This window comes from Chelonia mydas, chromosome 9 (assembly GCF_015237465.2).
Source record: "Chelonia mydas isolate rCheMyd1 chromosome 9, rCheMyd1.pri.v2, whole genome shotgun sequence".
Lineage (NCBI taxonomy): Eukaryota > Metazoa > Chordata > Testudines > Cheloniidae > Chelonia > Chelonia mydas.
The window spans coordinates 24,887,459-24,913,382 of record NC_057855.1 but is presented as its reverse complement, the minus strand read 5'-3'; the positions used below and the strand labels follow the sequence as shown (position 1 = coordinate 24,913,382).

The 25,924-nt window shown below is 41.5% G+C and overlaps 1 protein-coding gene across 3 annotated transcripts in view; it reads left to right on the top strand.

Moving 5' to 3' along the window:
* Positions 1-4,054: 4,054 nt before the first annotated feature.
* The window catches only part of MME (membrane metalloendopeptidase), a 66,483-nt gene continuing 44,613 nt past the window's right edge, over positions 4,055-25,924 (top strand). Inside the window, exons 1-9 of one of the 3 annotated variants that reach the window (XM_007057363.4) lie at positions 4,055-4,701; positions 8,657-8,826; positions 9,899-9,934; positions 15,146-15,307; positions 16,494-16,574; positions 17,565-17,660; positions 17,769-17,887; positions 19,056-19,121; positions 23,713-23,847. In XM_007057363.4, coding sequence (XP_007057425.2) covers positions 8,667-8,826; positions 9,899-9,934; positions 15,146-15,307; positions 16,494-16,574; positions 17,565-17,660; positions 17,769-17,887; positions 19,056-19,121; positions 23,713-23,847 — 855 coding nt within the window. In that variant the 5' untranslated portion in view covers positions 4,055-4,701; positions 8,657-8,666. Of the gene's footprint in view, positions 4,702-8,342; positions 8,376-8,411; positions 8,452-8,656; positions 8,827-9,898; positions 9,935-15,145; positions 15,308-16,493; positions 16,575-17,564; positions 17,661-17,768; positions 17,888-19,055; positions 19,122-23,712; positions 23,848-25,924 lie in introns of those variants that run through there. The other 2 variants (XM_043522791.1, XM_043522792.1) reach the window with 2 other exon arrangements.

The window sequence follows — 25,924 nt, the reverse complement described above, 5'->3', positions numbered from 1 at the left end:
TTGTGGCAGCTTAGAGACTAACAAATTTATTTGAGCATAAGCTTTCGTGAGCTACAGCTCATTTCATCGGACGCATTGAGCTGTAGCTCACGAAAGCTTATGCTTAAATAAATTTGTTAGTCTCTAAGGTGCCACAAGTACTCCTTTTCTTTTTACCGATAGAGAGATATGCACAGCTGTCCCCCCTGCCCAGGTATTAATACATACCCTGGGTTAATTAATAAGTAAAAAGTGATTTTATTAAATACAGAAAGTAGGATTTAAGTGGTTCCAAGTGGTAACAGACAGAACAAAGTGAATTACCAAGCAAAATAAAATAAAACACACAAGTCTAAGTCTAGTACAGTAAAAAAACTGAATACAGATAAAATCTCACCCTCAGAGATGTTTCAATAAGTTTCTTTCACAGACTAGATACCTTCCTAGTGTGGGCACAATCCTTTCCCTGGTACAGCCCTTGTTCCAGTTCAGGTGGTAGCTAGGGGATTTCTCATGATTGCCACCCCCTTTGTTCTGTTCCACCCACTTATATATCTTTTGCATAAGGTGGGAATCCTTTGTCCCTCTGGGTTGCCGCCCCTCCTTCTCAATGGAAAAGCACCAGGTTAAAGATGGATTCCAGTTCAGGTGACATTATCACATGTCACTGTAACACTTCATTACTCCACTTGCCAGCCCACAGGAAGACTTACAAGTAAAACAGAGCCATCTACAGGTAATTGTCCTGGTTAATGGGACCCATTAAGATTCCAAACCACCATTAATGGCCCACACTTTGCATAACTACAATAGGACCTCAGCGTTATATTTCACATTTCTAGTTTCAGACACAAGAGTGATACATTTATACAAATAGGATGACCACACTCGGTAGATTATAAGCTTTGTAATGATACCTTACAAGAGACCTTTTGCATGAAGCATATTCCAATTACATTATCTTCACACTCATTAGCATATTTTTATAAAATCATATAGAGTGCAATGTGACAGAGACACCATCACCCATAAAACTGCATGGAGGGATAGGACAGATGAAACCATCTGCTACACACAAGGCCTGACAATGGTTCCAATACGTGCAAATAAGCAACTCACATTTCCCACAAGAAGATCTGCCCACCTCCAGAGGAAAACTCCTACCCCTTTAGTTCCTGCTGACTTTCCACACCTGACTTTGCAATATTCTTTTGAGGTGGCCATTCGTGCATTCATGTCCAGTGCTGCCAGTCCAGTGCCTATCTCAAATGAACAACAACATATCAGGGCCGACAGTTATGACTTTATGGAGTGGCACCAACTCTGGGATAGAGAGACAGGCATGCCGATGAACTTCAGAAGCCCTAGTTTACAATCTGGGATGCTTATCCTGAACTAGGCTTAATAGGCTACTGACTAGAATAGACATAGTGGCTCCCACAATGCAGAAATTTGGCTTAGTCCAGTCTTCACAGTGTGACTGCAGGGCAGTGATGCAGACAGTCAAATGTGGTGGAGTGCACAATTAGAAGATTGGATGGTCGACAGCAACACCTTACTACCCTCAATGATGCAACAGTTAGATGGCTGAACAATTTAGATAATGACTTGTGATGCATGGGGCAGGGGGGAAAGTACCTGGAAGTAAAGTTTCAGAAGAAGCAGATTTCTTTAACCTCTTCTTTTGAAGAGATCATGTCACTAGTATGAAGGACTGCCATCAGATCTCCCTTAGGCAAACAGCTGGCACAGAAACCTGTATATTTCAAGCCAGAGACATTGATTCAATGGCAATGTGCCATTCTATTAATACTATTTCCATTCTCTGATTCTGTAAGTGGCATCCTGTATTCTCTTTGACTACCAAATTACCACTTTTTCATGTATCGGCTTCAACTTAGTAGTCATCTTTTAGGATACAGAAAGTTATCAGGGAGTAACCCCAGATCCCCATTAAAGTTACCACATAGTGCCTGATTCTGCAAACCCTTACTCCTGTGGTTATTCTCACTGAAACCAATATGACTACTCAAGAGACTAAGTGTTACTTACATGAGTACAATTTGAGAGGACTGGCCATTTATTATGACACTAAAATGCCTAGGATTATAAACTGTTATAAACTATTATAAAATTTAGGGAGAACTTGTTTCTGTTTCTTTTCTTTCTTTGTTTTTTTTTTTAAATAACACGAACAAATGAGCAAATTGAATTACAGTAAGGAATCTGATCATGCACACAAATATTCTAAGAGAACATCACATGAGTTAAAGCATTATGCTGTCATTTCTTTGGTTCATCATGGCAGTAGAGGCATATCTAATAAATATATTTAATTTTTCCATGAATGGAATGACCTTTTTGTTATCTCTAAAAAATGCAGCGCATAAAAAGATTAGAGAATGTAGTCCTGAAGTCATCTTAGCAATCCTTTCATATTGGTACCCTTTACTGCACTGGCCAGATCCTCAGCTGGTGAAAATGGATGTTGCTCTACTGAAGTAAAGGGAGCTGTGCAAATTGACACTAGCTGAAGATGTGGCCCATTGAGCCCAAACTGTTACCTCTTCACTCATCTCTTAAGCAGGATACATTTATATGGGATTCTTGTCCGAATAAAGGCTGAGGAAGAACTTCAGAATTTGATCCACAGATTATACAACTGATTAACCCCTACATCTGCTAGCCTGTAATCTCTTCTCTCCCCCATCCCCTCCAAACTTGGGGCTCTAAAACAACTGGACAAATAAGGGATGCAGACTTAGGTATTTTAGTCTCTTTTGAGCAGATTTTAAAGTTACTTTCCCCTCTTCCTCCCTCTGCAATGGGCCCCAAAGTATTGGCACTTCTTTTGTTCATCTCAGAACATTTTGAAAAATGAAACCTTGGGGCTCATTTTAACTCAGACCACTCCCATTTCCCTCTACTTCTGGAACTTTACTGTACTTTAAATATCAGGCGGTTGGGGGGGAACCTACTACACTCACATAATCAGACTGATTTTAAAATGTTTTTAAATGGCTCGTCTGCCGCCACCATTTGTAAGAAGGATAATGGGTAGAAGGCTTGGAATTATGACTGTGTAAAGGGTGATTTTAAGGCAGTAGAAAGATGGATAGTCGTGGAAGCAGATGGCTTGCTGTAATAACTGAAGTGGCAGGAATGAAAGACTAATGCATGAGAGGTTGAAATTGAGACGTTTGAATTAATAAGTCTCTAGAAAAGATTAGAGTAGGGTGGTTATTACTCTGCATTTAGTTTTACACTGGAAGAAAATGTGGTATCTCTGTTCTGTTAGTTTTTGAATGTGCCCCTTTCTTGCCTTCACTGGATGCTTCTCTGCCTTTCTGCTCAGTCTATAAAAAACTTCTGCTCGTTTTTATTCCTTTAATAGGCTGTCCTACTTAATTGTAGGCTGTTCACCCTCGTCTTACGGATGGGTGGTTGGGACCATTTGCTGTGCAGCTCAGAAAGGAAATTAGTTCTTAATGTTCACCCTTCCCCATTAAAGAAAGGGTGCAGCTCTGAGGTGGCAGATATTTTCGTTTGCGGAGCTGGTAATATCAGAGCTGAGACATTTCAACTGGCACTTGCATCCCTGAAACACTATATGGGCTTCTAGGAAAGGGGGTGTGGGGAATGGTAATAAAAATCTATCCGTTGCCTGTTTGGCACGTTAGTAACAGAAATCAAACTACTGCCGTTAACGATGTAGCTAGTAGCGTGATTCCCACTAGCAAGGCGCCAAACACGCACATGGCTATCTTTACTTTGCCAGAGAATCTTGAGACAAGTACAGGTCAGGGCCATTCCCATACCCAGCCCCCTTCTGAATGCAAAAAGTCTCCCCTGTCTGTCTCTCCCTCTTCAGAAATCATGAAGTGCGCGTGGGGAAGGGAAGCTTGCAGAGAAGCGGTGTGACGGCATTCATTTGACAAAGGCAACGCGCCGGCACGAAACAGGCATTGTGCACGGCAGAACTTCCACTGCTAACCCCGCTTTTGCATCCTCCGCCCCCCTCTCTCTCCCCCCGAGCCTGGGGAGACATGCAAACCCCGTGAAGGAAGGTGCGGTCTGAGCTCCGGCTGCAGCTCAGCTGTCACTTTGCATACGGCCTGTGTGTGTGTGTTTGCCACACGCGAGAGGGAGAGCAGCTGACTAAAGTCTGCCCCAAGCCTCCAGTCCGAAGTCAGGAAATGGGGCAATTCCATTGGAGCAGTGCTCCCCTGCGCTGAGGGCCACCCGCAGGCGCCTCCTTCCCTCGCGATCCCTGAGCAAGCTGTGGCGGGAGCGCCTGGGTAACCCCCCCCCGCCCGGTGGGGCAGCGAGGTGACCTTCGTCCTGCCCCCATCCCATTGTGCCATCGCCCGGGGGAAGCCTTCGGCTCCCCCAGAGAACGGCTCCGCCGGCAGACCAGGGCTGGTTTATCGCCGCCAGCAAAGCCTGGCTCTGCAGCCGCAGCCGGTGCGGGAAGAAGGCAGAGCTCTGCCGGGCTTTGATGTCTGGGAGATGCCGCAGCTCCTCGCTCCCGGCCGTGCTGCACCCCGAGTCTAAGCCCGGCGCCCCAGGAGCAGAGTCTCTGCCCCGCTCTAGCTCCCCAGCCGCTTTCCCGCCGGCTCCCGGCGACTGCTCAGCCGGGGACACCCGAGGCTGCCTTCGCTTTTTCATTGGTCGGTGATGTGTCTATTTACATCAGCACCGAACTTCTCCTAACATCAGCTGGTGAGTCCCGGGAGAGGAGACGGGGCAGCGGGACTGGCAGGGGGAGAGGACAGGGCGAGGGGGGCGAGGAGACGGGGACTGGAAAAGGGGAAGAGAGTGAGAGAGGGGTCGGACAGGGAGAGGTTCTGGAGGTGAGGGAGGAAGAGGAGGACAGGGAGAAAATGCAACTGGAGAGCTATGGAGATAGGCACAGAGAGAATGCAGTTTTCTAAACTCTTATCACACCTCCCTCTACACAGTTACTTGGCTGTCCTCTTCAACAAAGGTGCGCGAGAGCTTGTTGTAGCAGAGTCTCCCTTTAATGGGATATTGAGGTTATGGTGGCCAAGCCTTCATTGGACTGTGATTTTTAATTATATACAGCATATAGTTAACACCGTCTAGATTTATGTTATTATGCTCTCCTTCTGCTACCTTTGTCATCATGAAGTCATACCTTATTTTCAAGTACCCTGTTTTCCTCCATTGGACTCAAATGTAATTTACAGTGATACTGATTATGCTTTGATGGCATTTAGTTATTTTTTCACATTGTCTTTTACATAAAAGTTGATGTTACACATTTCATAAAATTTATGTATTAAATCACTATGGATTTGAACCTGCAAGAAGCTTAGTGCCACCAGTGAGATGCTAAGTACCAGCTCCTAGCTAACTACCCTGCAGGATCCAGCTTAGTGTTCCAGTGGCCACATCCTGCATCCTTTACTTATGGAAGGCATCCTACTGAAATGATCACAAGTGACTCTGGTTTTACACCTTTGATAACTTTGGTTTTACATCTCCTCCAAAGGATGAGCAATGGATGCCATAACCAATCAAATTGTAGTGTCAATAAGGTTCTGATATCCTTTTTCTGATCCAGGCCACTACTTAGCTTGTTGGAGCTGACAAAATCATAGCACAAAGTGGTATGGCTGTAACAAATACTTTGTGTTCACTTTTTAATTAAAAACAAATTACATTTGTAAATGGTAAATGTTTTTGCAGGTATACATTGTTACTCCAAGATCACATTCACATGTCTGATAAAATGTAGAAGAGATAGTAGCCCTAGCCCAAGAGTTCATGCTTATCTGAGTGATGGCTGAAGGCATTTGTTAGTCATCTCTGTCAATCCTTTCCGACCCTTATTGTAACAGCCAGGGTGTGTCTACTCCTCAGTTCCTCAGGACATAAGTTTTAACTCATGTGGAAGTGTGTGGTACTTTTGGGACACGCTCGCATTTCTTTAGAGATTTGATTGAGAACATGTGGCTCACCTCAGAAGTCAGTTTTAAACATATGCATCCAGAAATGAAAAGCTAATGCATTAACTCACTCTGCCACCTAGGCCACAGTCGGTCAAAATAATTATGGTTGTCTGTTTTGTCTAAGCTTTAGTGGGCAGCTGGTAGAGGATCACAGGAGCACTGAGAGAAACATAATGAAACTATAATACCTAAGCTCATATCTGCTTAAATTACTCCTACCCTTTTGTTGTGCCTGCAATTAACGCATAAAGAGGCTTTTACTAGGTGTTCTTTAATAGTTTTCTTTATAGATTTTACAAAGAACTAAAAGTAAGAATGAATCAGTGGGATACCTTTAAATAAGAGGAACACTCCTGTAGCAACAGAAAGACTAGTTTACTTGGAAAAAGTTGCTGACTGCAAAAGCACATTTGCACATGAAAAAATATAGCATTTCCAGAGCATTAAAAACACTTCCAAAATCAGAAGAGTGCACTATATTCTAATTTAGGAGGAGAGTGTTGAGAATTGGTCAGCTTTTAATATAAATAAAGAGCAAGTCTTATTGCTTGCTGTATGTGGAGGTGAAAAGATAAAAGCAATTTTAAAAAGTTATACATTTGTATCTGTGAATTTAGATTTCACAGTTTAATATAGGTCCCAGTTCTCCCAAACATAGGAAATTCTCACTCTTCTGTATCCATTTTCTATGGGATTCCACTCTTATGTGTGGCAAGCTGTAACTTATTTGATGAAAAACCTGTAATTCACAGTAAAACGGGGGCCCATGTGGACTGGCCAGGAGGTAGGGCTCTGGTAGTCTATATGTTTGGAAAGGGAGGGGCTAGACAGGCTATGCAGGATTTCAGTCTCCTATGGATGACCTGTGCCTCCCTGCTCTGTGGTTCAAGAACTATCCCTTAAGGGAACAGCTGTGAGTCAGGAGAGCCTGTAAGTACTGGGACGTCTGGGGACTGCAAGTAGAACTGGGAGACGATGGGAGGGCATATCAACCTATTCATTTATTTACTGTTGTTATTATTAGTCCCCAAAGGCCCCAGTCAGGCTCAGGGCCCCAGACTCCATTGAGCTTGGTGCTGGACAAACATACACTGGCCCTGCCCAGGACAGCCTACAGTCTAAAAGAGATGAAGAGTTGGGGAACATTCACAAAGTGATCAGGGTGATGGGACAGGTATCTCCAGGCTGTTGAATTCTTTTACATGTTTTTTTATTTATTAACTTACAAATACTAGTTATAGAGGGCTAGTTTTGGGGGGAGGCGGAGCATGAGGATCTTGAAATTGAAAGGAGGGGAGGAAGAGGTCATAGGTTTAAAAGAGTGGGAATGACTGAGAATTTCAATCTGTATGGGGAAGGAAGTGAGGTTGGGCAGCTGAATGGCTATGGTGGTAGGAGAGGATAGGGATGAAGCAGAACCAGCCACCAATAGCATTACAGCAAATAAAATATATATATATATATATATATATAGAATACAAGCCTCAGAGCTGATTGAGTGATGATGACAAGATGCTGAGAAGGTCGCCACCAGCTGTCGTTCCTTATTGGATGATGGGAAGGCGGGGCCACTAGGCCAGATGCCCCAGGTGGGTCCCTCTCGGTATGGTGGAGGCAGGAGGACTCAAAGGCCCTGACTTACTGCTGTGCCCTTGGTTGATTACTTTGGGGGGACAAACCCAAAGAGTTTGAGGATTTCCACCATTCCTGCTGGTAGAAATCCATTATTCTTCCCTGTAGAGTGAAAAGGGCAGGGGGTGAACTCTACCCCCTAATAAAAGAATCTCAAGGAAACTCTGAGTTGAAACGGTTAGAGTTCCCGTTCTGTGGCAGGGAGAATTACCCTGCATCAAGGAGAATCTGACCCAGTATTGTAGAAGCAGAGGGAATGAAAGAGCCCTATGTGAATGACAATATTCAAATGAGGATGCAAGGAGTGGGTATAAGATCAGCAGTACTGTAAGAGGTAAACCAAAAATTGCCCTTAAAGAAATATAAACAAAAAGGACTGTCACCACAATCATATCCTACTACCTGCACATTCTCTGATCTCACTTCCACTAGTTTTACTTGTCTTTATTGGAGTTATTCCTAATTTACACCCATCTAAAGTTAGATCGGTGGTTCTGATGCTACTCCCATGAAAATTAAAATAATGACTCCCACTAAGTTCAGTGTGAGTGGGATTGAGCCCAGAACAAAGCCCATTTTTCTTGCTTCTATTTAGTCATAGCCTCAACACTACAAACTTTAATTGCTGAAAAGATTTTAAAAAAATGCCACTGAGATAAAAACAACATATTTGACCTTTGGCATTAGATCAAAGAGTGGAATGTTAAGTTAATTTTTATTCAGACAGTAATAGTTGCCTTTTGCTTGCCTATGAACTCTTGTCCCAAGACATATGATTAAATCACAAGGGTAAGTGTTAAAACCATGGGTTTGTGTTCTTTCCTTTTTGGTGGCTTGTATGTGTGAAAGAACTGTCCTGTGAACTGTGAGTGGCAAAAAGCTGTGTGGTTATAGTCACTTTAATTTTATGACTAACATGCTACTTGGATTTTTCAACAAGCCAACCTTTTTTTCTTTTTGGGAAAGCTCACCATGGAAAAATCCTGGTAGCTGATGAGCTAAATGGCTAGATGTATTTGGGAAATACGATTCAATTAGGTTCTTAGTGAATTTGGCTTTTTCCTTTTCAGAATTTGGGTTATGGGCAAGTCGGAAAGCCAGATGGATATAACTGAAATGAACACTCCAAAACCAAAGAAAAAACTGCGATGGAGCGCCCTCGAAATAGGGCTCGTTGTTGTAGTGATTCTCCTAACTATTATATCTATCACAATGATAGCTCTGTATGCAACGTATGATGGTAAGTGGATGTTCATCTTATTGCAATTTGAATGTTAAAGTTGTTAATAGTCTGCAAAAAAATGTTTTCAAGAATAGAATGAACCTGATAGAATAAGATAAGAGATAGTAGCACTCAAGTGAGGTAGGCTCAAATGTGATGTTAAAGTTTCAGTATGTCTGAGTGCATATATATTGCTAACTAAATAATTTAGCTAATAAAAGAAAAATCATTTTATGTTTGACCTAGAGGGGCTCAGCCATGAATTAAATTGCCTGTCACTACTATGTTATACTTTTTATAATCATATAAAGTATTGTGTATAAAATTAGCTGATTAACAGCTGCAATTTATTGGCAGCTGACCATAAAAGAGTCATTAGATAGCATTACATGGTCAACTGAAATTTAAAAGTTCATCCAAATTTAATATTTCATTTAAAGTTCTGATTTACTGTGAACTTTCCTTTTCCAAGACTTTTTACTTCAAGTAACAGAATGTGGCAAATGCTACATTTTTTTTTTAAACAAAAACACCTGTTTGTTCCAATATACTAATTCTGTAGTTTACAGTCTGTGCTTTACTGTATATGCTATAATTTAATTACACAGTATGCTGGTGAAAAGATAAATGAAATAGGAAAGCTTTCTGTTCATTCTTACTGTACCCAGCATGAAAACTCCATTCTTCCTAACTAAGGCTCTTGATTTGAAGTACAGCTCCCACTGTTGTCAACTGGAATTTCATCAGAAGGATCAAAAGCAGTGCATGACCCTAACTAAATGAAGATGTTAGCAATCTTAGGGCCTGATCCTGAAAACACTTACTTACCAGTTGAAGCACTAACTATTGTGAATATCCAATTGATGTCAATAGGACATAGTAGTTAGCATTATATTCAATTGTACAAGTGTTTTCAAGGATCAGGCCCTGAATTAATTAAAATTTTAGGTGGTGTTTAGTTTCGGCATTGCCTTTAAATTCAATTCTGAAATGACGGTAGCACTGAAAATCAATAATTTAGAGTAGTGTACATTAAGGAGACTTTCAAATGGAAATTAAGGATTTGAATTTTTGTCCCATAACTTTTCAGATGGTGTTTGCAAGTCTTCAGACTGTGTAAAATCAGGTAAGGATATATAGCTTTTCAACTGATTCTACTACTTTTGCCTGTGTTAGTACTTTGTAGAATCCATTACACTGTCACCCTGCTTACCTTAAATATTCTCCTCTTCACAAATCTATCCTTTATTTAGTAACACTTTAGCTGTTTCGGGAAAGCAAAGGCACTGAGATACTGATTTCATATGGTCTTTATGTGTTTGTAGTAGATACTTTCATGGGAGTTTTATAATTTCAGTTTTATTTAAGTAATTAAAATGTTTGGTAAAATAAATTGATTTAATTGTATATCATACTTTTAATTCATGAAATATAGCAACAATGGTTCACTTACTTTTTTAAAAGCACATTAAAAACTCAATCCTGATCTCAAAGCCTTCAGGCCTTCATTTTTGCAAGACAGTCAACAATCAGCTTCTCTGCGTGTCTGAGATCAGGATCAAACCTTCAAGCTCTCTAGCATGGTAGTGATTTATATTTTATGGGTGAAATCCTGGCCCCATTGAAGTCAATTGCAAAACTCCCATTGATTCCAGTGGGGCAGGATTTTACCCTATATCTTCCAAATTTCATCCTCTATCTTCTAAATTGTTCACTGCCCTGTATGCATACATGAAAGAGGCTGGGGTGAAGAGGAAGCAAGGAACCTTGTACCCCACTTAACTTCTCTAAGTATAGCCAGTCATTGGCCCTTTAGAGTAAAGGGACTGGGGGGACAATACTGTAAGGAGGAGCAATAGAATTTCATCATTCCTTCATCATTGGCTGGCACAGGAAGCACATACTGCACTGTGGTAGTAGCAGATGCCTTTGCTGTGGACACTCACCTAATGCTTCAGGAAACATTGTATTGCCTGAGGCACAATTAGTGAAATACTGGCCCAGCTGAAGTCAATGGGAGTTTTGCCACTGACTCCAATGTCTCTGGGAGCTCACCCTATATTTCTGGGAGCTATCACTAACTCAGTCCAGTAGTCTCGCCTTTACTTGGTTTTCATTGAGATACAAAAATACAATTATCTCCATACCTACTCATCCTTGAACTGTTGTCCATATATCGTATTTGTGAGAGTTAGACTGCAGATTCTTCTGGACAGAGACCCAGAGAACATTCCATCTTTTCTACATATGCTTTCAGTGCTATGTGACTAAATAAGCATAGATAAAATGTTTTAAAATTAGTATAAATTTGAGACGAGCCTTGTGAATAACACAGATCATCCCAAGCAAGCACCTATAAAACCTTATACTGTATAACCCATCATGTATTCTGAATTCTTCTTCCAGGGAAGTCCTATGGCCTATTTTATGTAGGAGGTCAGACCTATAAATATGCCACATGACCTAAGGGCCAGATTGTGGAGTCCTTGCTCATGTCTGTGAGTACAGACTCATTCACTCACAGGACTACTCCTGGGTTTAAATGCTCACTACTGTGAATGGGGACTCCACGCTCCAGCCCTAAATCAGTGTTCTGTATTGGCAAGACAATGGGAGTTCAAGGCACCTAGCTCTTCAAAAGATTTGGCAATATAGTGGTTTTCATGGGTTTTCCACAGTTATGAAGTGATTCAATGGCATGATAAAATTCACTCTGTTGTGAAAGACTAGTATAATAAAAAAACCCTTAAACCAGAGAAATAGTTGTCGATTCATATTAGTTACCATGTATTAATGTTTCCACTATGATGAACCATAACTCTGAGTTCAGTATTTAAATCAACAGTTGGTGTCCATTCAATATCTGATTGGGCTTTGGTATCAAGGGCTAGTTGGATAAACTGCTCAGGTTACTTTCAGTAGTACTGTGGCAGCGGTACACACATGGAAGGCAAGTGATCAAATTACTAACGCAAGGAAATTATACAGAGGTCCCAAAAGAAATTGAATCAGGACAATTTTATGAGGGATAGAAATTAAATAAACTGGTAAAGCCTTGAACTTACACCAGATATGAACAATGCACTGGGACAGTTTTTGTGTGTTCATTTTCAAAAACTTTGCAATATGCACAAGCCCCTGAAAAGGGTTAAAATGAAAGTCTTGCATTATATATGCCAATTAACCGAGCTCTGTGGGTCTGCTCTTACCGTAGTTAATAGGAGTTTAGCTACTGATCTCAATGGGAGCAGGAGCAGGCCCAATAAACCAAGAGATGCAGTATTGACAAATAAAGGAAAAACAAGAGCAGTAGTGCTTTGGGGAAAGTGATAAAGTTCAAATTTAACTGAGACACAAATCCATCATTCAGGCTGTAGAGACTCCCCATAGTGGTTCTGCTTTGCAAAGTAAGGGGGGCCTAGAGGTGAGTGAGCTAAACAGGAGGTTATGAACCATTTGCATGTCACAGAGTCTTGCTCCTAAAAACAACTTTTGCAAAGCCATGCAGGGGCAGAGAGGAACAGCTCTTTGATTAACACATTGGCCAATATAGGCTTTTCAGTAAAAGTGTTGTGATTAAGTGTATATCTCAATAGCAGGTAGGTCATAATACATGCAGATAGGAGTTTAATTCCAAGGGTGAAACAGACTTTGCTCTTATGTAGCCTGTTAATGATTTGCCAGATGCATGAAAGATGTAGATGTGTCACTTTTGCAAAAAACAAACAAACAAAAAAACAAAATGTTTCATATCCACTCTTTTCAACAGGAGATTTTTCCAGTACAAAATTATTTTGCTACATGGCTGGTGCTTTGCACTGTCATGGAAGTCAGCCAGCTTTGGTCCAGACTAGGATATTAAAAACTTTCTTGTCCCCTGGGCTAACCAAGAGTGAAGTGCCTGGTGATGCTAGCACACTCCAACTTAATTCAGGGGAGAATACTGCCTTTTGGATTGAGCTTCTGCCCAGCCAGTGAAACTCATGAAGTCATGCTTAAAAAAAAAAAAAAAAAAGGTAATTTACTGTCTTAAAACAGAAGCTGTCAAGTAATGGAAGCCAGTGAAATGTTAGACTCTGGTGGACAAGGACCAAAAACAAACAAAAAAAAAAAGTGAGAGCAAGAGAGATTTTACTGGGGCAGAATGGTGGACCACAAAAACAAAGGAAGGAATGGATGAAAATGGAACTGCAAGCTTGTGACAGGGCACTACCAAACCTATTAGAGAAAGAAGCTGGAGCCATGACAAGATAAAAGGCACAATTCAAAACATTCACGACACCTTGGGGGAGTAGGGCGCGGGGTGGGAAATCTAGACAGTGACCCGGATATCAGAGATTACAGCCAAAGTGGGCAACCCTTTGACCAAAAGGTACTTGATAGTAGAGTTGGCTTTTGGATTCTACAAGAACCTTAACAAACACCCAAACATGGGGAAACACAACCAAACTTCAATCTCCCTGTATGGTGGGCACAATCTTGTATGCTTTAAAAATCAATGGGAGTGTTGCCGTTGTATTCAGTGGTACAAAGATCAGGTGCTGTATTTTATTTGTTTCCATGACCTTTACTGCTTATGGGAGCTATTTCTTGGGGCCAAATAATGCAGGATTTGTTCTTGTCATAGTTTTTGCATGATCCAAGAATTGGGGCATTGTGAAAAAACCAGATGTTGGCTTCAAAAAGGTCTCAAGTCATTAAAAAGTCCATGAAAACAGAAAAACAAAACGCCACACACACACAAATACTAGGCCCTGCATGCTACTTACCAACAGCATAAAAAAAGGCATGAGCCACAGGCTTTCTAGGAGACTTAACTCCTAACACTCACCTCCAATCTCTAGTTTCCTTCATTTGCCAGACTCTAATCTCCTCTGAAAATGTCTCCCACTCCTTAAAGGGAAAATTTGTGTGTAATTTAAATGGTATTTTAGCCATATTTTGTTACACAGAAGTGTAAATGAGTAAGGAAACACAAGTACCTTGTATATAATTAAAAACAAATCATCAGTCACAGAGTCATCATCTTGACAATTTGATTATGCTAAATACGATTAGAAAAATCAATTTTTCCATTAGAAAAAACTGGTAACTAAAAAAGTTATTGTATGTGTTGCATTTTGTGGGCTGTTTAATTGTACTTGGCTCCACATCTAGGCACATTAAAATCAATGGCAGATTTACCTGAGTAAGGACTAAATCAGGGGTCTCAAACACACAACGGCCCATGGAGTTATTTCTTGCGGCCCGCCATAGCTCCCCTCAACACCCCCCGCCCCTCCTCCCCGAGCATGCCGCATCCCCACTCCTCCACCTACCTCTGAGCACTTCCCGCCACCAAGCAGCTTAGGACTTTCCAGGGGGGAGGGGAGTGGGGACTCGGCACACTCAGGGGAAGAGGTGGGGCCAGGGCAGGGATTTGGGGAAGGGGTTGGAATAGGGGCAGGGAGGGGGCAGAGTTGGAGCAGGGACTTTGGGGAAGGGGTTGGAATGGGGGTGGGGAAGGGTGGGAAGAGGCAGGGCTGGGGCTTTTGTATCTTTGTATGAAAAGGTGTCAAGTGATGCGGCCCTTGGGCCCATGTACTAGTCCTCATGTGGCCCTCATGGTGATTTAATTTAGTCCAGAGATCTCAAACTCAAAGCGAGAAAGTTCTTCAGCATTTGGCCCAGCAAATATTGATACTGAATAAGCAACTAGGATTTTTAAAAGATGCTTTGACATTTAAAAATGTATACTGAGTAGGAATATGCCCCAAAAATGGGGTTGTTTTTTTAATACCTTTTAGATAACAAACAATCACAGGAGTTTTGCTTTAAGGCTGCCTACTCACCACTGCATGTGGGTCCATCTCTACTGCCCTTTGAGGATGAAGATCTTTCAGTGAACAATATCAGATATCAATTTAGTATTTATCATGTTACAGTATAAATTAGAAAGGTGGTGTGGTCTGGAAGAATGAATACAGGGTTGGGAGTCAGGTGATTCTAAGTTTTAATCCTGGCTCTTGCACTGTCACTGCCTTGGGTAAGTTACTTTACCTTGTTGTCTCAGTGTTCCCAGTGGTAAAGTGGAGATAATACCCACCCAACAAACAGGGCTGTTGTGAGGATGAGTTAGTCATTGTCTATACAGGGCTTTAAAGATATAAAGTGTTAAATTATTAAATTTACTGCCTGGTTTAGAAACACAATCTTCTTAAGTTAAAAGAATTTTTATGTGTTTTGGAGAGGGAAGGAGGAAGCCAGGGTATCCTAAACTCAGGGATTATATTTTTCCCTTTCCAGATTTATTTATTTTCTAAGGTTTCTACATGTGTCCATCTGTCTCATATTACAGCAGCCCGAATCATTGAGAATATGGACACTACTGCAGAACCTTGTAAAGATTTTTACCAATATGCCTGTGGAGGATGGTTAAAGAAGAACGTCATTCCAGAGACCAGCTCCCGTTACAGCAACTTTGACATTTTAAGAGACGAACTAGAAGTTGTTTTGAAAGGTCAGTGGAGTTTGTCCATGTACTAGAAAGCTGGACCGTATAAAAGTTTCCTCTTTGGCTTGTGTGTAATCAGAACAAAACAGGTTATGTAATAAAGGTTTATATGTGATAGACTAGTCAAGATCTGTATTCAGTTCAGCATAAATCAACCCCCGTTATTTGCTTGGATATGGATAATAATTTGAGTTTTGGTAGTAATGTGGTTGTTTCTGAAAAAATAGTAGCTGACCACTGAAGCAGACTTGTCCAGACCTGACCCCTGTGATGACTGAATTCTGTGTGTGCACTTATCCACCTATTACAACAGCTGAAACCCAATTCACTACCCTCCTGACCTATAAGTGACAGCTGTCCCAGGTGAGGGGAAAAAAAGGAGTTTCCCTCTGTGTGAGCCATTGGAGCACTGCTCCACATGCTAGAAGTTGCTCTGTGCCAGCTTTACATTCAGCATGTCTGTACTCCTTCAGCCACAGCCAAGCAGGCAGACCCTTTCTAAGTGTTAAGTTCATGGCATATCAAGATGTCAAAAGGTATTAAGACCAAATTCAGGATTGTGGCCTACATAATCCCTCCCTTGAGTTTCCACAGATAGGGTGTTTTTTTAATCATTCCATTGTGTGTCGGGGGGGGGACGGGGACGGGAGGAGAGCAAGTACCCTTCCCAGCTGCCCCCAGCAGATCATTTGGGGGACACCACCCACAAAACTCAAAGCATCCATGGTGGTCAGGGGCCTTTGCAGGGAAACCCAATATTCCTGTACTGTTTCCTAGGCTTCACCTCTTGCATGGCAACACAGCTCCCTCTACTCACAGAGCTTCCCCACCATCTGCAAACTCTCCCTCCAGGGTCAGGGAATTTTCATTCTACAGAGGAGGACTCCATAGAAGGTTTCCCAATAATGTTTGCCAGGTAAACATCTGTAGGCTGGAGATGATACCATGGAGAGTGGCTGTCTTAAGAGTATCACCACTCCCCACCCAGCCATGCCACCTCCAGGGCCCTGTCCTTTCAGACTTGGCGTGGAGGGGCTTCTATGGGATTTGCTCTGAACAGGGAGCATGCTGAAGAGTTATTGATCCCCCATCCTTGTGCTCCCAGTTGGTTTCTATCATGTTTTCCTCCAGGCTCCTCCCATTGCAGATGAGATGCTGTAATATTTTTTCATGTATGTGTTCTTTGTTTCAGACGTCCTTGACAGGGACAACACTAATGACATACTGGCAGTGCAGAAAGCAAAAGCTCTGTACAGATCGTGTATAAATGAAAGTAAGTTTCTCCACAAATTACTGTACATAAGATTTCTATGTAAATATGGGCATAATCCATATACTGCACAGTGCATGGGGGCTGTAACTAAATGCTACAAGACCCCCAGCTTCTGGAGCCATCTCGGGAAGCAAACTGGAAGTTCTGACCCCACTTCATGTGAACTAGATTAGATGTCCCTAGCCTCTGTTTGCCAGAAGCTGGGAATGGGCAACAGGGGATGGATCACTTGGTGATTACCTGTTCTGTTCATTCCCTCTGGAGCACCAGGCATTGGCCACTGTCAGAAGATAGGATACTGGGCTAGATGGACTTTTGGTCTGACCCAGTATGGCTGTTCTTATGTAGATTTGTATTTAATTAAATATGAACCTCAGTACAGTAGCCACTGTGTTATTAATTTTGATGTCAGTTTATATTACTCTTCCCTATTCTCTGTGCTGCAGCCTTTTGTAGGCAACTTAGAACTGCACTGTAGAAATTCTTGAAGATGGAGATTTTGAGTGCTGGGTAGCAGTCATTTGGGACTTCTGACATCAGGAAAGGCATGGGGAAACAGTTTTGGATTTGGGGGATAAGAGTGTTAACCAGATGTTTCTACTAAAATGCTCATCAGTAAAAGAGCTAACTGTAGCCCTTTGAATTATCATTGTTAGGTGTCAGAGTGAAATGTTAACTTAGATTTTTCAGAGCTATTGTTTGAAGGTGATTGCAGCAAACTGTACTTCAGTTTACACTGGCTCACATTTTAAGGTTTTGTTGTTTGGTTGGTTTGTTTTGCATTCATAAGAGAATTTTTTTTTAAAAGAAATCTCAGATTCTGGAGCACAAATCTGCAGTGCTGCTGGTGGGTATGTTCTGGGGAAAAGTTTTTCAGCTGCAGAATCCTGGAATACGGATGACCTTTTATACAAGTCAGTATAGTATTTGGATGTTTTAAAATATCTGGGCATATAACTCATACTGTATTAATTTTCTTGTTTCCAAAAGCTACTATTGATAGTAGAGGTGGAAAACCTTTAATCAATATATTGCCACATGTGTCTGAATGGCCTGTAGCAACAGATAACTGGGACTCTGCATATGGTAGGCCAACTTTTTTCCATTTATTTTTCTGTTAAAATCTCTAAATGATTGTATTTTTTCTTTATTTTCCAAAAATACTGAGACTAAAGGCATCTATCATTTCCTTAGGTGCCAGTTGGACAGCTGAAACAGCTATTGCACAACTGAATTCACAATATGGGAAAAAGGTCCTTATTAATTTTTTTGTTGGCACCAATGATAAGAACTCCACAGCGCATATCATTCATGTAAGTCTGCTAGGATGGCATTGACTAAATAATCCTTATAGCCATACACATTTCACTCTTTTATAATTATTAGCTAAAGGAAGTCAGAAGGAAAAATTAACTGATTTGAATTTTGGCAGTTAAGCAATAGCAAATCTTATGTTTGTACCCTTTGTATTTAAAGGGTTTATCAGTCTGGTACAGAGAATCTCAGTTACTGAGGGGTTTTAATGACACTTAATAGGACTGTGACAAATATCTGTATATGTATGAAAATAGCATGCATGCAGCGTATTTTCTTGTGTTCACTGGACTATGCTCAGCCAGCGTAACTCAGGATTGCAAGACCCTAAGGCAGAAAACCCACCAACAAGGGAGCTGCAGCTGTACAAGACAGTCACACCCCTTACTCCACTGTGGGATCTGCAGTCAGCCAGCAGAGCTCTGAAAGGGATGTGGCCAGGGTGACCAGTCTATTTTTTGATTAAATAGCACATTTTCCAAGCAGCTGCTGTGCAGCCTGCCCTGGCCATAAATTTAAAATAGTCTCCCCTAGGAGAATATCTGGGGAAGGGCAGTGGTGAATCCACCTGCAGCCCAGCTTTCTCATGCAACCCTTAGCAATGGTGAATCTACTCTGTTTTACACATTATATAGAGTCTTCAATAGCCATGGTGCCCATCTATAGATTTTGTCTGTGTATTCTTTGCCACCAGTTGCATTGTCTGCTTACCTCTGAAGACAATGCCACAATGGACTGTATTGTTTATAGGGCAGCAGCAGAGGGAAAGAGCTAAGAGGAGATGATTCATAAATTAAGGCCAGAAGGTTCCACTGTGATTATCTAGTCTGACATCCTGCAGGACACAGGCCAGAGGACTTCCCTGTATAAACCCTCTTCAAGTCCAATATCTGTGTTTGAATTACAGCATGGCTCTTAGGAATGCATCCAGTCTTGATTTAAAGTTTTCCAGTAATAGGGAGGAAAAAGGAGAGGAAAAAGAAAAGGGGGGGGAGGGGAGAAGAGGAAGGTAGGAAGAGAGAGAAAGAGACCCACTTCAGTCAGCCTATGGATTTGCAATATTAAGAATGAAATCAGAGAATACTTTCATTATTTCCAAAATTTTAGTTTGCTACAGGGTGGTACTATTTTGTCTGTAAGCTATTTTTTTTTTAATTGTTTTTGTAGATTGATCAACCTGGGCTTGGTCTGCCTTCTCGTGACTACTATGAATGTACTGGTGCATATAAGGAGGTAAGCCATGGCTAACAAGTAGGGGTGCACATTCTCTCCCATGTGCACAGGCAATACTGAAAGGAGAACCATCCCTGGCCCAAAGAGCCTGCAATCTAACTCCCATGGAAACCACACTGGTGGGGAGAACAGAGAGGTTCATGGGTATAAAGAGTTTTAAGAAGAGATTGATCTGATAGCAGAGAGTGTGCTTAGCAGAGAGAAAAAGGTGGAAGAAACAAAGAAAGGCACAAAAATCAGGAACAGAAAAAGGAAACATTGAATATGAATGAGTAGCAAGTGAGAAGGCAAGGAGATATAAATTAGAGTAGGGGAGGGGGACAAGAGCCATAGGACCGTGGCGGTGCTATGAATATGATGTAGTGAAGGTAGGGACTTCGTTCTGTTTTCCTGGGTGCATTCTGAGCCAGCTGTTCTCTATCCAAAGTCAAGTTCCCCATATGCACTGAGATAGTGGGGATACTCTGTGCTGGATGAGAAGGATGCTCATAGCTCATGTTGCCTCATAGTTGTCCCTAATGGCTGCACATAGATTTCAAAGAAGAGCAATGATGAGGCTGAGCCTTGTGGGAGCATGCAAGCTGAAGCTCTTATGGAGCAGCAGCAGTTGCCAAAAATGGAAAGGAATAAATGTAGCATCATTCCATCAACTTCTGCCAGGACACAAAAAATAAACCAGGATAGTTGAAACCAGCAGTGTTAAAAGTGTTTAATATGGAAGATTTGGTCTCAGCCTTGGTGTTCCATCATCATGAAGAGGTTGTCTCATCAGTTCAGCCAAGGCCATTTCTGTACTATCACATCTTGAATGAAGCAAGACTGGAAAGAGTCTAGGGTGTCAGCGGAGGCCAGGCTTTACAGATTTGTTGCCACCTTCTTGAGATCCTTGTCCCGGGAGCTTATAGACCAGAGTTGGAGGTAGTGGATTCGTTGACACTGTCTGTATTTGACTTTTGAAAACAAGATTAAGGATGGAGATGACATTTGATCATTTTGAAAAAAAAAGTTAAATTTTAGTTGTCACTGATATGTTTAATGGGATGAAGAGAGTAGGAAACCTACAGTCAAAAAGGAGCCTCCAGTCGAACTACTGTATTGCATGGTTTAGCAGAAAAGATCTAAAAGTGTCTTAAGCTTGAAGGTAAGCAGAGAGCCTAGCAGCCACATTACATCATGCCATTAGAATTACTAAAGCTGTTTATAGTTCTAGCTGATCTTTAATTCATGTTTACTTACCATGCATGTATATTTTCATTAACTCCTTGCTACTAGAATTGTATATTCCCCCCATTGCCAACAATGGGTGCATCTTAATCCTCCAGGCGTTAAATATATATATATTTACTGAAGTCATCTAAGTGCTAAAATTGTGCCTTTAATTAGCCAGTTTTCCCATCATATAATTAAAGGCAGAAGTGGTGAGAAATGCATGATTGCGTTTTGTTGATTTTTGCTAACGTATGATACTTAACTAGTTTAAATTGTAACATTATGTTTAATTAGAGAGTTTACTTACTAATAAAGATAACCACTAATTATGCATATTAGCATAGTTCCTAGGAGCCCGTCACAGACGAGTACCCCACTATGCTAGGTGCTGTATAAACACAGAACAAGAAGATGGCCCCTGCCCCAAAGAGCTTACAGCCTACCAGAAAGTAGGTCATGAGGAAATTATGTAAGTTGTATGAATTGTGACTCTTGCTGGTATTTTCATTTGACTGTGGGCCTGATTTTGATCTTACAATAGTTTTTACAAAGTATAGCACTAATTACTTCAGTGGAGCAAATTGTGATTTACACAAGCATAAGTGAGAGGAGAATCAGGCCACTGAGTTCTCAGATGTACAAATCTGTACAATGTTTAACATGAAGGGCTGGCACCCCATTCAAATTTTAATCCAAATTCCATCCCCCTTAAGGATGTATTTGGGCTGTAACAATAGCTATTTCTTGGGCCTTTTAAATGCAAGATCTTGGTTTTAGTATTTGTTTTGATACAGAATCTAGTGAACAAATTAGATGGTCTTACAGTGTGACCTGAAAAATTGTCTACCATCAAAACCTCAAACATTCTACCACTAAATAAGGAAGAAAGTATGGACAAATGTTTGGGGGGGAAACCCCCCCAAAAAACAAACCAACCAAACCTCTTAGCAATGCCAAGAGTAAGCACTAGGCCGGAAGAGTCTAAATTTCCCACCGCCACAAAGACTTCAAGGAAATGAGAAAAGTCTCTTCCCAACAGAGTAGACACCTGCACTCTGCCAGCAGCCTTTTCTTGGCTCTGGTTCCTGCTGTGTCATTCTGCTTTTATCCTTGAGCTGTATGTGGCAAACAGACAGACAGTCTATCTCCTGTTCTTTAACCTAAGCATTTTCAGCTTTAGAAGGGGTGTTTCTCATTCCAAAACTACATGTGAGGTTTTTTTAAACTAATGGTACTTCAGAAACAGGTGAAAGTAACATTAAGCACTTACCAGTACAGGGGCCAGGCTCGGGGACCCTGGAAGGGGAGGGGCCTCGGGCAGAAGGGGCGGGTTTGGGGGCAGGGAGTCAGTCTCTCCGAGCCAGCCCATCTGCGCTGCCTGGCCCGCACTGCCCAGGGCTCTGGCGCCCATTTAAAGGGCCCGGGGCTCTGGCCACTGCCACGGTAGCAGCAGCGGCTGGGAGCCTCGGGCCCTCTTAAATTGCTGGCCCTGGGGCAGCTGCCCCTTTTGCCCCCACCCCTCCACTGGCGACCCACAGGGGGCAAAGGGGACAGTGACGTTAAAGTGCTGCGGCTTTAAGAAGCGCTCTAACGTCAGCTGAGTGCGGGCCGGTATCGGCGGCCACTTCTTACCAGTATGTCGTACTGGCCCACTTTCACCCCTGCTCAGAAGCCATATCACCCCACTGCTGACAGTTATTTTTGACCCTGAATGCCCTTTAAGATTGCAGTATATCCAGCACCTATTTACAACTGTAGCTAGAGATCAGCTGAATTGTCCTCTTGGCTGTTCTGATTGTTCCTAGGTGCCATGCAATGGTCTCCAGGTTAGGCCTGATCCACAGTCCATTGAAGGCAATTAAAGGCCATTAACTTCGGATTTGGATTGGGCCCCTGGAAAGCTTAAGATTTGTGTACATATCTGTGTACTCTTAAGTGGTGTTTCTGGGCTTGTTAAGCACACTTCATGGTACAATTTTTCATGTTAACTGCCAGGAACTTCATGCCATTTCCTCCCTGTTAAAGTGTTCTTTTCTAACTCATGAAAAGTATCACTGAGGGCCCAATCCTGTGAGGTGCAGTGACCCACCAACTCCCAGTGAAGTCAACATCATTTTCAGGAGGTGCCCAGTGCTTTGTAGGTTTAAGCCCCAAGTGCATACAGACTGTTACCAGCACTGCCTTTTAACACACATATGAGAGGCTAACTGCAGATGAATGGCATTGGTGGTAGTCACTAAAATGTCCACCTGAATGTCTCATTTCAGGACACAGATTCTGTCAGCTTGTGAGCAGACATAAAAACATCCCAATATATCTCCTTAAATGCACATATGCTTTAAAAATTTTGTTTTTCTATTTAGTTTAATTTATTTATATTTGCATTAAGGGAGCATGTTGAAAGCAGGATTCCTATCAGGGAGAAGGTAAAGCAAAGTGAGTGGGAATTATAAAGAGGCATTGTAATGAAATTCCTTCCCTACTTTCCTTTATGGAAAAGTCCCATAGAACTGAACAGATGACAGCAAGAGGGTTCTATAGAAATTTAATCTTATAAAATTTAATAGAAAATTATATCCATATTACATGTTAGCCACCCTATAGATATCCATAGCAGGGATATTATTATTCATTACATTGAATAGGATGATCTGAAAGCCTACAGAAAGGTTATCATTTTCTGTTAAATTCCACAGGAGCTGCAGAAATGTCCCTGCTACAAACTATTTAGCCAACACAGTTTATAAAAAGCTGTATACAGAACACTTTTCCCCTAGCCTTTGAATGCATAACGGAGTGCACGGCCATTAGCCAGACCTCAGGATGTTCTGATAGAAAGTATGTATCACTGCAGACTGAGGAAACTGGCCATCACAGAGGTTCCTATAGACTCACAAGAAAGATATAGTAATTACTTGACTAAAAAAATGAATCACTGTTTCTGGGAGTGATGTTTCCCAAATGCTAATTCAGCACTAGCCCATCAGCATTTCCCTGATGTTAACGTTTCTGCTTCTGCTGCCTGGAGGCATTAAGTAAGATGATTAGGAAATTTAGGGTAATTCCCAGACAAATGAGGGGTGGGGTTTAAGTATGAACTTGTAAACATCATAATTTTAAATAGAGTGCATGGCATAATAGAGTGCAATGTTTAGCCTTGATTAGTGCTGCAAACATATAGCAATTTGCCATGAGGAAATTTTTAAAGTTAATTTCCACGTTATAACACAGCATTTCAGAATGTAGTACTAGATTTTGTTCTTGGCACTCGTTAGCTACATTTCTAAAGAATAATAATTCACAGAAATCAAAGTTAGTCTAAGATATGTATGATACACAGTACTTCAAAGAGGTTTGTCTTGAAATGGTTTCTTTTTTGCAGGCATGTTCAGCCTATGTGTCTTTCATGATTTCTGTGGCTAAGTTAATTCTCCAAGAAAAACATCTCACCATCAATGAAAGCCAGATTTCTAAAGAAATGGAAAGAGTTATGGATCTGGAGGTAGAGATTGCCAATGTAAGGAAACTTTTCTTTGTGAGTTTTACATAACTGACTTTATTCTCGGTTGAAAGAGATAAGCAGTAGGAATACTTAGGAAAGAACATTATAAACAGTTATGAAGTTACCTTACATGTGAACACTAAGAAGATATGGAGCCATATTCTGCCCTGAGATAATTAATAGGCATTGTCTCCCTGTAACTGGAAGCTGTATTCAGGACAACGCAGCCCATGTTACATTTATATAATGGCCTTCATCTTCAAAGGATCCCAAAACATTTTACAATCTTAAACTGATATACCAACTGTATAGAGTAGAGCAGAAGTGTCAGACTTTTCCAAAGTGAGGACCTGAAAGATTGTATCATGGGCCACCTTCCCTCCCATTCAAAATCCTGTGGACCCCTTCCCCTATGAGTTAGGATTTCATAACACCCTTGTGGCAACTATAGCAATTGCTTGTCTGGAAAGTATTATTAGCAAAACGCTGAGTATATTTTTAGCTGTCTTTTAATTTGATAAAGCAGCTGGAAATTAGGAGGAGAATGCCACATGTAATGTGCCAGCCTACTGCAAACCACTTGAAGCGATTCGTGTGCACAGAGGTTCTTCATTTAAACACAGCAACTCTATACAATGCTTTAGGTTCCAAATCCTAAGACTAGCTTATATGGCAGTATGGTGTCCATAAGACACAGGAGACTAAACGGGATGTGCACCAGGCCAATCCTGAAGAAGGTCAGGTCTGGTACACAAGATGGGAGATTAAAGGGCACATGGACCTGAAGGTGCCTATTACAATGAGAAAGAGGAGATATTATCATTAGGTGTCTCCTCCCAAGCAGTAGTATCCTGACCCTCTGCACATTGTTTACTTCAGCCCTCCATAGCTCTAGTGGGGAGTGGGAAAATGACAGAAGAGACTTGGTTCACATACCATCTGCTTAAAAAAAGGCACTTTGAGGGACATTTTAGGGGTCTCTTTCTTCCCTACCCTTCTTGATTTTGGTGGGGGGGTTGGTTAGAGCAGTGAGCACCAAATACAACAGAGTAATATTTGGCCCACACCACCTTTTCAGTCCCTCCCTTAGTCAGCTGTCCCAAACAGATTCTTAGCCAAGAGTTTTCTTCAACAGTAACATCCCTAACACAGGCAGCCAGAATTTAAATGTGTCAAAGGGGAAAACCAAATGGAAAATTCTGGTACTCATGCACAAAAATATAGCCTCAAAACATTCACAACTTGAAGATTCTGGACTGATTTTCTTCACCCTTGAGTTGTTTTTACTTCCTCAATGAGGAGGACTATAAAACAATCCAAGTTTGCATTTTCTAGCTTCAGCCATTTGAGTCACACCAACAGACTAATGGCATGTGTGGAGGAAGTGTAATTTCCCCATTTCCATATACCAAAACCAGATGATTTTGATTTTCCTCAGAATCTTGAGAAAGTCACCTCTGGCTGAGACCAAAGATGGAAAACTTTCAACCAAGAGGAGCTTATTTGATAAAGAGTGAGGGATTGAAATGAGAAGTTAGAAACGAAGTCACATCTGACACTTCTCTATAGCATTTCTATTGGCAAATGCCACGCTTAGTGATGGGCAACCTGCTGTTGCCTGATTTTGAACCCATTTGACCTAAGTTTGAAAGTTCAGCTCCAGTTTGAACAGTAATGGATGTGGAATCTGCATTTGGCTTAGAAAAGCCTGTAGGAAAAGGAGTGCAGAGAAAAATGTATGATGAAGCCGAGTGAGGAATAATGGAGCACGGTAGAGGGAATGAAAAACAATAAATATAAAGGAAGTCTTAAAAAGGATTGGAGCTGGGGAGAGAATTTCTAAATTAAAAATGAATGGAGAGGCCAAAGTTTGCTAACCCTACACCAGCAGAGTTGGCAGTGCCAATAAAGGTAGGGGATTCTGCCTTGGATAGATCACCTTCCTTTGAGAAAACACTTGGATCCTTATTGTTTTGTGTCCTCAACTTGCCATCATGGGAGTCAAGGTAAGAAGGGACACAAGGACGATATGCTGCCAGATGATACTTCCTCCCCCTCTCTAGTCAGACAAGCTGCAATAGGAGGAGACAGA